General features: G+C 35.9%; 2 protein-coding genes across 2 annotated transcripts in view; both read right to left on the bottom strand.

Moving 5' to 3' along the window:
- On the bottom strand, nucleotides 1–2,765 carry LOC128995674 (uncharacterized). Its single transcript, XM_054420692.1, has 4 exons — nucleotides 2,326–2,765; nucleotides 2,054–2,098; nucleotides 77–1,442; nucleotides 1–17 (listed from the first exon to the last, which is right to left on the bottom strand). Exons 2-4 carry the CDS (start codon nucleotides 2,078–2,080, stop codon nucleotides 1–3), a joined length of 1,410 nt encoding a protein of 469 aa, XP_054276667.1. The 5' UTR covers nucleotides 2,081–2,098; nucleotides 2,326–2,765.
- LOC128994161 (trypsin-like) overlaps nucleotides 1–11,172 on the bottom strand; it is a 94,037-nt gene that overhangs the window by 70,910 nt on the left and 11,955 nt on the right. The window lies entirely within an intron of this gene.

Genomic DNA, 11,172 nt, shown 5'->3' with positions numbered 1-11,172 from the left:
TCACTGTTGCTGACTGGCTGAGCCGCCAAATTTAACTTGTGATACACTTGTCCACCAGCAGTAAATGTATAAATACCTTTACTATTGAAAGTCCTGTCATCAGCAACATTGAATGAAGAAAAAGCAAAACAGGCAGAAATATTTCGAATTTTATCGTGGAACTGTTTGGCTAGTCTGTGTTGTTTTGTGTACAGCAATGCCAATTCATTGGGAAACTCTGGCGCAGGTTGTTCAATGCGACCATGAAGGCAACAGTCACCAAATGAATTAGGGTGAATTCTGTTCTGCACTCTCTCTTTTAAAAAATGAACAGCACCACAATGAACACATGCGATGTCAAACATTCCCAAATTGCTGTACTCTACGAGGCTTGAGGCAGCGGCTTTATAGGATTGAAGTTGGTTACGCTCAGAATTCTGTCGTATTTCAGCTGTACGACGACGCTGTTCTCGCAGGCGTTGAGCACGCTCGTCTACCACTTCAGCATCCCTGCGGTTGGCATCTCTTTGCCTCTGTTCTTCAAGACGTCGAACACGCTCGTCATCGTCCTCGGCGGCTCTGCGGATAGCGGCTGCTTGCCGCAGTTCTTCAAGCCGTCGAACACGCTCGTCTTCTTCTTCGGCGGCTCTGCGGATAGCGGCTGCTTGCCGCAGTTCTTCAAGCCGTCGAACACGCTCGTCTTCTTCTTCGGCGGCTCTGCGGATAGCGGCTGCTTGCCGCAGTTCTTCAAGACGTCGAACATGCTCGTCTTCGTCCTCGGCGGCTCTGCGGATAGCGGCTGCTTGCCGCAGTTCTTCAAGGCGTCGAACACGCTCGTCTTCTTCTTCGGCGGCTCTGCGGATAGTGGCTGCTTGTCGGAGTTCTTCAAGGCGTCGTGCTCGCTTGTCCTCCTCCTCGGCAGCCCTGCGGTTGACGTCTCTTTGCCGCTGTTCTTCGAGGCGTCGTGCTCGCATGTCCTCCTCCTCGGCAGCCCTGCGGCTGACGTCTCTTTGCCGCTGTTCTTCAAGGCGTCGTGCTTGCTTGTCCTCCTCCTCGGCAGCCCTGCGGTTGACGTCTCTTTGCCGCTGTTCTTCGAGGCGTCGTGCTCGATTCTCCTCCTCCTCAGCAGCCCTGCGGTTGACGTCTCTTTGCCGCTGTTCTTCGAGACGTCGTGCTCGCTTGTCCTCCTCCTCGGCAGCCCTGCGGTTGACGTCTCTTTGCCGCTGTTCTTCGAGGCGTCGTGCTCGCTTGTCCTCCTCCTCGGCAGCCCTGCGGTTGGCGTCTCTTTGTCGCTGTTCCTCAAGGCGAGTGGCACGAGCCTGGCTGTCTTCTGACATTCTTCTTTGCTCAAAATAATTTACCTTTTCTTCCACCATAGATTGACTTATTTGAGCACTTACATCAGAAATTATCTCCAGAGCCCTTATCTTTGCACATCTAATGGGTTTGTTGGAAGTCATCAGCTGTACAAATAAAAAATCTGTATTAAGGTTGTGTTAATTTGTAATACTGCAACATTTGTATCCTAGTCTACTGAGAGTAAAAATTGAAGCATCACCTGGCCAATTTTAGAATATATTCCTATCTACACTTGTTGCGTTATACTTACTCTTGGCATACTCCAATACCAGAATAAGAATAATAATTTATCATAATGGAAAATAAAAATAAATGTATAACAACTTCAACAAACAATACCAGTAGGTCTATTTGTTTACTAGCAACAGTAAAGACTCATGAAAATATATGATGATCCTCTAACCTATATCCACCATTAATGGTTACTTTTTGCAAAAGTTATCTTTTCTATTCCGGTCTTTAGGTACATAAGGCATTTACACTGTCCAAAAATCGAGTAATGCAATTTTTAACCGCATACAATAACAATAATGACAGATTTTTTTGCGTGATTAGAATATTTTTTAAATTTTCTGTTTGAACCAAACTCATACTTTTCTACAGTACATTAAATGTAATTTCAAATATGAATTAACCACAAAAAGAACGGTTCAACTTTTTAAAATTATTTAGCCTACTGTGGCAATGCGGTTTAGGTATAGTTACTCATACTCACATTTTCATCTGATTGATCTGGTAACATGCGCACTCCATTTGTGACCTGAAATTTAAATATTTGTCTTTTATGCTTGTTGAAAGGTAATTTTAATTGTATCTAAGTGTAAGCTATTTTTCAAAGATCGTAAAATTGGTGACTGATTACTTACCTACTTTATTAGTTATTGGTATTATTAATTTATCACAAAATAATATTTATAAACTAAATAAATTAATACTTTTGAATAATTTTACATTAATAATACGGTTGAGATGATAATAAAGACTCACATTTTGTTCAGATTGAACTTCTAAGACACATACACCAGACCCCTCAGGTCCTTCAGGATCAGGTTCTTTTGCAGCCTGAAATAAAAAAAAAATGTTTGATCAAAGAAAGAAAATTTAAGCTCCTTTCTAAAGGTCGTAAAAAATGGTAACTAACCCTATAGCCTACCTCTTCCTCCACAATGCTACTTACTTACTTTCCGTGTCCGGAAATCAGACTTCGCTTTTCCAGAAATTAGCTACCAATATGGCTTTGTCATTCGCTTGTAAAAGGTAATCTAATGTGGTCTAGGCATGGACATCAGTACATGGCCGGGATCCTGAACAACACCACACGCACACAAGACGTTTTCTTCGTCTTGTAAGAGACCCATTTCTGCATGTTTGTCTTGCATTTTGGTACCTCGACCCTGATTCGGTCTTGAGTCTTCCACACCGTGTAATGAAGGCATCCACCAGGAGCCAGTTCCTCCCTGGCTGGTATGGGAGGGTTGGCCTCCCACCTTTCCATCCGATTGCTCTGAGAGTGATCCATCCAGAACTCGTGTCCGTGATATGAAGCTCTTTTTGGACCGAAGTAAGACTACACTACACTAAGATATTTGTGTGTAGGACAGTGCTCAAGACGGTCTCCCCACCATGTCACATTCAACTTACAGCCTGCTTCTCTATTGTTTGGGTGAAAAAGGCACAAACTTTATGCTTGAAACACTCTTGCTATTTCAATAGAACAAATTCCTGAATGATATTAGATTTTACAAATTTATAATTGGATGCTAGCTCATACAAAACCATTCTTATCTACAGGTTTTGAAGTATTGAAAACTTACCTTAAACTCCTCATGAGCTTGCCTAACTACTAAAATTTATTAGAGAAACTGACATCATTATATTTATTTAACCATAATGACCAGTAAATTGGACAAAAGTTAAGAATTCAAATTTTTTAATTAAACAAATAAGTTTATTCCTTAGTTATCCTACCTTTATAGAATTGTTTTAATCCATCCTAAACAAAATATAACTATTTCAATGTAATGATGTTCACAAAATTGTAAATTGTCATCTAACTTTTTAATGTACCTCACACAATGAGCTATAGAGAAATATAAAATAAGCAACTCTATTCCAATTTCTGTATTCGTGGTGTAAGCTAGTAATGACATACCACACGGATTTAATGTATGTAATTAAATTAATAAAGGTATATATTTTATAACTTACCTGGTCTACATCAGCTTTGTGACTTTTAAAGAAATTCCCCAACTTCTTCAAACTTCTATTTGGTGGTCGTCCTCTTTTCATGATTTCAGATTTTTTGTTGAGTACATTTCCATCTAGTAACGAATTTTTTGAGGCAAGATGTTTACAAACAAAACTCTATTGTTGATACGTTAATCACAAACATGTGACTTTTAACCACATGTGCATAATGCAAAATTTTTATTTCAGTATTAGTTTTGTAATTATTTATTTCAGTATTAGTTTTGCCATAATGCATAATGACATAATACAATCCAATCGGATTGAGTCGACTCTAGATTTTAAACAAAGTTGGCCACAATAAGAATAAAATATATTCGACTTTTTTCGAGCTAGTGATATAGTAATACACTTTTTACCGTTCTAGAGTTGAGATATATAGTTACCAAAGTATGTGCTTGCATAAAGCTCATACAATAATTGACATAGGCCTACCACTTTTCCATAATTTCATACTACATAAATATTTTACCCTTTTCTTAGGATTTAAGCATGGATAGAACATGATAAAACATAATCCCTTAGTAGATTTCCCATCCTTATGGAACAGCTGAAGCCAATTTTATTGTTAGTTCCGCCCGGTTTTCTGTAGATGTCGTGTTTGGTTTACAATTTGTTTCTTGTTATTTCAGTAATTTAAACCCTAGTTTAACCAAATAAAACTATCTAATCATAAACAATAACTCGTCCATTAGCTATATAACCAAACAGTGAGACACAAATAATGAGAAACTAACCCTAAAATAATAGAAACAGATTGTAGACAAAAACGACATCTACAGAAAACCGGACAGAACTACCAATAAAATTGGCTTCAGCTGTTCCATAAGGATGGGGAATCTAACCGTAGCATTTGAGTATTTTAAGATACATTAATCCAACTGCCGCAGACGCTTCCTACACTCCGCACTGCTAGCCTTTACTACAAACATTGTATCCAGTAATCTTCAGCATAATCTTTGCTTAATAGTAACAACTGATGTTTTTGCTTTTGTACTGTATTTTGTAATTTCTAGTATACTGTGGGTAGATGCCTTTATGAACACATGTTTTAACTTACAAGTCTTTTGTTTACTTTTTCCTTGTTATTTAATTCTTCCAACATGGTTACTTAGCAACCCATAAGACTAATGTTAAAAAAATGTGACTTTCAGTTTCATTTTTCTACGTAATTAGATTTTTGTTGGCAGTTGTAACTGTAGTAAACTCGTTTTTAGGCCAAAAATAATCTATTTACAACATTTGAAGAAAATCGTCGGAGCCGTTTTCGAGATCTTGGTGCAAGCAAGCAAGCAAGCAAGCAAGCATACATACATACATACATACAAGCAAACATTGCTCGTATTAGAGTATAGGATAACATCAGCTGACCTTATACCAGCCCCTATACACAATGCTTAGGAAAATGTGTGCCAAAAGTAGGTGTAGAAGATTTCTGAGGGTATAAAGGTGACTTGGGATTAAAATAACCAGAAGTTTGAATTTGACGCATACTTTGGCCACGAGCCCAAGTGTCTCTCCAGAATATACTGATTCCTTCAGCAAACTTCACCCGAGCGAAGAAAACCTGGCAAACATGAACTTACGATTTAGAAATATTTCGACCATTAAATTTGAACATTAGATCTGAACTTTTGATGTACTCATTAGGTGGAAAATATGATAAGTTGGTATTATGTATGAGCTTTAAACTTTATTAACATTCAAATTTTATTTTCATGTACTGTATTGTTGAAACTTTTCTATACTGTTTTATTGCAGTTTATATATATTTTTTTATAAATTAATGGTGTTTGAAACTCGTCAATATGTGTTTGAAACAAAATATGAAAATTCTATTTTGTTTTAACTTAAACAATTTTAAATTGCATACAACATAATACCTTTGAACTAAAATTTCAAACCACTTGAAACATTACAGTATCTTAATAGTCTTCTCATGTTAGAAGACTTACTTTACAGATAATCCAACTCATCCTTTATTGACCTAGATATCCTGGGAGTTTCTTATCAGAATGATAAGATTAACAGGTAAAATCATCAAAGTATTGCTGTAAATTCATATAAATCTCTTTATCTTTGATATTTTTACCAGAAAAGATATATGCACAGTAAAAAACTCACCATCAACCGCTCTCACCATTTTTCCTTTTCTTTGTAACTATAAATTTTATAATTAGTCATATGGAGTCTAAATGTTTTAAAATATTTAATTTTGATATTATTATTAGGTTTCAATCTTCGTAGCATGACTGTTGCTTTGGAATTTCTCACACTCTCACTTCAAATTATAACTAATCATTATACTGTCAAGCACTGCTTTTAGCCGTTTTATACTAAGAGTACAAAAATGAACATTCATTGACTTTGGATATGATAGTGTACAGTTGCAGTTGAAGGCACAGTTATCAATAAAATCATAGATTAAGAAAATACTTAAACCATCATGTCCAGCTCACTAATGTCACAAGGATTTATGTTCTTCTCTTGCCAACTGCTCTAAATTGACTGTCTAAACAATTTGGTGGAATTATGGGTACTACTGACAACTGCTCCTATCCATTCATCTTGTTTATTAATATCCTGCTTGGGTTTCCTTTAAATTCCATATTCCTACTACAGCCGTCTGTTGCTGGTAGAAAACCTTTTGGTACTCTCCAAACTATATGAAATCCAAACAATAAAAATGGCTAAAGTTTTACAAAATCTGTCTAAAAGCATTTGACAAAAAATTAGAACCAGCATTAATTAATTATTTTACATTTTTTTGCGAGCTTAAAATGTGTTGAATGTGGTTAATGTTTTTGAAGATGGAGAAATAATTTAAGATAGTTCTTGAATCCATAGATTTTTTAAACATCAACTGTGTCAGATTAAAAGATGTGTACAAAAAAAGTCCACAGACTCTTATATTGGTTGCCAAAGTTTATTGATAAAGAAGAAATGGTAGCATTGAAAATAAAGTGCATTTGTAAAAACTTTAAAAACATGTTATTGAACAAGATAATTGAAATAATAAAACGTGGCTTCTAATACATTGAGAGATCACCATTAAAAAAATACTACTTTATACTGCATTAATTTGCCCAGTTAAACAAATACATTTTGTTTTCTTTTTTTTGTATGAATTTGTCTATTTAAACAGTGTGTACCTATATGAGGTATGTTAATGTTACTTGTGACGATTAAAAACTTCTTATAATAGGGGAGAGCTAAGTAGCATGAACCATTAGATTTCTCTTTCTTATGGATCAGCTAGACAATTTTATTGTTAGTTCCTTTCGTCCCCTAGTTATATAACCAAACAGTAAAGCACAAATCATGAAATTAACCCTAAACTAACAGGAAACAAATTTCGTCGACACTAGCGATCAGTGTCACCAGCATGAAATAGACAGGAAAAACGAGCTTCAAAATTTACAGTGGGATAAAAAGTCTACTTGTGATGGTTAGTTTAATCACAGACAAATGGATCAACCGCATGGGGAATGGGCACACGGGAGGGACTAAGGCTAAAGGTGTAGTGACGTCATATCTCTCGTGGCTAATGTCTACTCTTGAGGCAACACGATTACCGTAACGAAACAATGAGTTTTCAGCGGCGTTCGTGACATTGTTAGTTGCGTTTCAATTTGGTGTTCAGGAGTTCCCGGGTTCGAATCCCGCTGGAAGCACTAACTTTTTGTCAACAAATTGTTATATCAGCAAGTTTGGTTGGTTAGGTTAGGTTATGACAGTTGAATTTTATAATAATAAATTTTAAAATTAATTTAATAATTAATAAAAAATTATAAGTAATCATTAATTAGATTTTTATCTTATACAGTTTTATATTATCAGCAAGTCTGGTTGGTTAGGTTATGTTATGACAGTTTTATTTTTAAAAAGTTAATTTTATAGGTAACTAAAAATGAAAAAAATAATTTTTTCAACTTAGCGGTTCTAGCGGCGAAGATGACACTACAAGATATGTTAGCCTTAGTCCCTCCCGTGTGTCCCACCGTAATGCATGGACTAAATGATATTTTTTCTGATCAGCTGTTTCTTATTATTTCTGAAAAGTTTATGATCAAGAACAGCTGGGCTCAGTGTAAAAAAAAAAAAAACTGTCTGACTTTCCAGGATTGAAAAATGTGCCTACTGAGTACTAGGAGGAAGTATATCCACACAGCAATTCAACTTGTAGTGCCAAATAACATTTCACAGCAAAATGTACAACAACCTTTATTTAAGTAGCTCAAAAGTTTAACATTAAAACAACAACCAAAATTATTTAAATGTGTTATCAAATAGGATACAATTATTAATAAGGCAGCTGTACATAGCTACACAGCTTTCATTGAAAACATTCACATTTTGACTACAATTATGTAAAACCATAGACTAAGCAACACGATTTATCTATGGTAAAACTAAAGTAATACCATTGACTATGGATACTAAAGTAGACATCCCATATACACCACCAGCTGTAACCAAGTTGACGAGAAAAGAACATAGTCGTGTAAGCCAGTCACAGAATGTGCTAGTATCTAAAATTATCTTTAAAATTTTTCTAAAATTGTCTACCTTAGTTTTTGTTGCTGTCTAAGGTGAGACTGATAGGTCATCATAAGATTGCTATTGCTCACGATAAGTCATTACATTAGTTAGACTTTGTAAAAAAGTGTCTGTATTCAACAGAAATTAGTAATTTAGATCAGCACAACCTATCAATCTATCGGAGGCTCACATCAACTACGACGATTTTGATTAAAATACCCAAGCCGCAGCAAACCTGCCGACTAAGCGAATTTCCATTTGTCCGAATTGATTTTCAATCAAATTTATTAAAATAACATTAGGTTTAATGAGTTCCTAGGTTTGCTGCTACAAGGGAACTAATAAAGTGTATTTTTTAGTAAAATATTAATAGCTTAGTATAAAATAAAAAAATTTGCCAAGTTTGATCAAAATATGTCCATAAACAAGCAAACTACAACATTTTACAATATTCTCCATAAGAATAACATGATACTATTAGATTTTAAAAAAATTTGAGTTTTTTCCGTTAACAATAACCGTACAAAAACACTTTGATATACAAAATCATTTGTTTTTTTAAGCTCTTTAAAAATGTCTAAAGAGAAATTGGGAAATTTTGTGTTTTGAAGGTCAAAAATGAGTAAAAAAAATGTTTACCCCATACAATCCTTCGTCAAACCCCGTTCCCATTTTCCGATAACGATGGTTCGCGAACGATTCCGTCTCCCGAGCGCCGAGCAGGCTACTGGCATCATCGATGTAACAACTTTACGAGTTATTATACATCGATGTCTGACATCAAGATGTATGAAGTAAAACTTTTACTCCATCCATCTTGATCTGGCATAATCTAACAGCTTGACAGCCGAATTGAAATTCACAAAAGCAAAGAATTGCGATTGCCCAATTGAGCATTGTAGACAATCATAGTAATAGCTACTTCCCTATAGGGAAATTCGCTAAAAATGGACGAAAACTTTAACATTGGGAATGGAATATCTTCTAACAATAGTAAAAGGTAATGTACCAAATTTAAACTGATGAGACAAACATCTACAGCAAGTCATTCTTCCTACATGTTTGCGCCACAGCAGTGAATCACTCGCAGATTTTATCATTTTCGTCGCAGCAGAAATTGTCAGCAGCGTCTGCGTCTGCCAGTTGCGGAAAGTGTCAGTTGTGACGCAGAGCTCGACACTGAAAACACTCATTTTGGCTCCTGACTCACGCCGATGGCTCGTGTGAGGGCGGACTGTAGTCACTGGTACATTCCACGCCACGATGACATGTTCAAACATGTTTTCTGCAATGTTTATGTTGATATTGTAGTTGAATATTGTAATATGCTATGATGGGTGTTGAGAAAATGTTGATTTAGGGAGTTTAAAACAATGGTGATTTGTGTTATTGAGTAACATGAGCGAAGTGGTACATGCAGCAAGGACAATTTGCACTCGTGTTACACATTATATATTTTTCACGCAGTTCTTATAAAGCATAGAAATAATTAGTCTTTGAAACACTAAACAACACGTTTTAGGTTAGGTCAAATCCAAGCGTTAAAAGAAATGGAAAACACTGCAACAGCTGATCGTAGTCGTAGTATCTATCGTAGTGTTGCCAACCTATTTCCCAGCGTACACGGACTACGTGCATAATAAAAGCATCCTGTTTTGTGTTGTTTGGCTGGAACACTGGTTTGCGACAAAGTAAAACAAGTGCGACAAAGTAAAAAGTGTGCGGCAAAGTGAGTAAATGTAGCAATTAGCAGCTTTCTGTACTATAATCAGTGCAAGGAAGCCCACTTTGTCGGGTGACTGTAGGAAAATAACTTATACTGTAGTAGGCCTACCAGTTTATTAACACAAATAATACAAAAATGTATTCTTTCCACTTTCTTTCTATCCGTACACATGTTACATATACAACATATACAATCTAGCAGCCTCCATAGTGCTATGTAGAATTACTGATATTTTCTATTTTTAGAGCTAGATATAATAAGCACACGGAAGTATTTCCCAAAACTAATCAGATTTATTCGCTTGTAAACATCACAGTAGATCTAATGAGTTCAACATCCAGTGGCTTGGGAGTTAAAAAAATGGCCGTAAAATGTTCTTCTCGTAAGAAATTGTGTTTTGGAGGGTACCTAGGCTTCTCATAGAAGACCACAAAAAATGGATTTCACTGCAATTTTTTCACTCGATAACCTATTTCCGCACTTTATTTTTTTAAATTAAAATTTTTCTAGCTAGGAAGATATTTCCAATGTTGGTATAGAGTTGTGATGGACAAACCTTGAAAGGTTAGTTTGGAAGCTTAGTAATAATAAGTTGGTGATGGTGTGATGGAAGGGTAAAATATTATACTTCGTTCACAATTTTTAGGCGGTTTGAGGGGAAGTTTTCCCACCACTTTTTTGTATCTAATGTATGTTGCTTAATCAGCTGTTGAGCTATTATTTTAAAAGTAAGGGTCAAGTAAAGGGGATATATTTCTTCCCCTAAAACCGCCTAAATATTGTTAGCGAAGTATAGATCCTCTTCACATATTATCTTGGATGGAGCAATAATGCAAAGAATCCACAACCATTGAAGGAAGGTTACATGATGGTCCTTATAAGCTGGACATCAATATCAGGAACATGAACATAAACACTGGATAGATTTCTCATGTTCACACAGCTAAAATTTAAACTGTTCTAAGCAAAAATGTTTTTTTTTTTAATAAAGAGGTTGGCGGCCTCTGTTAACCTTTTATTTGCCCGTCCACATAGACTAACCGCCCGTGCGTGGAACGTTTACAGCAAAGCAAGGAGTTAGCCGGTACAGTACTTAGATGAACTGAACTGATAAATTTTAATGGCAGTGACCAGGATCCGAACCCACGACATCGCTGCCTTGGGCCCGAATTCCGTGACGATACCGACTGAGCCACCAACTCATTACATGTTACACACATGTTTACACTACATGTTTACACTACATGTTAAAAATTGTATAGTTAAGCTGCAATAATCATTTAACAATTCAATTATGTTTCAACACCATATTTCACCGC

This window comes from Macrosteles quadrilineatus, unplaced genomic scaffold, assembly GCF_028750875.1.
Source record: "Macrosteles quadrilineatus isolate MER2022 unplaced genomic scaffold, UCM_ALF_1.0 Scaffold_5__1_contigs__length_97177068, whole genome shotgun sequence".
Classification (NCBI taxonomy): domain Eukaryota; kingdom Metazoa; phylum Arthropoda; class Insecta; order Hemiptera; family Cicadellidae; genus Macrosteles; species Macrosteles quadrilineatus.
This window is presented reverse-complemented; position numbering and strand designations above follow the sequence as displayed.

Excerpts from the sequence above, each read along its gene's own strand:
- LOC128995674 (XM_054420692.1), bottom strand. The coding sequence starts at position 2,080 with ATGTTACCAGATCAATCAGATGAAAAT. Across the intron at positions 1,443-2,053 it reads CAGATCAATCAGATGAAAAT|CTGATGACTTCCAACAAACC; the intron begins GTGAGTATGAGT and ends TTATTTGTACAG.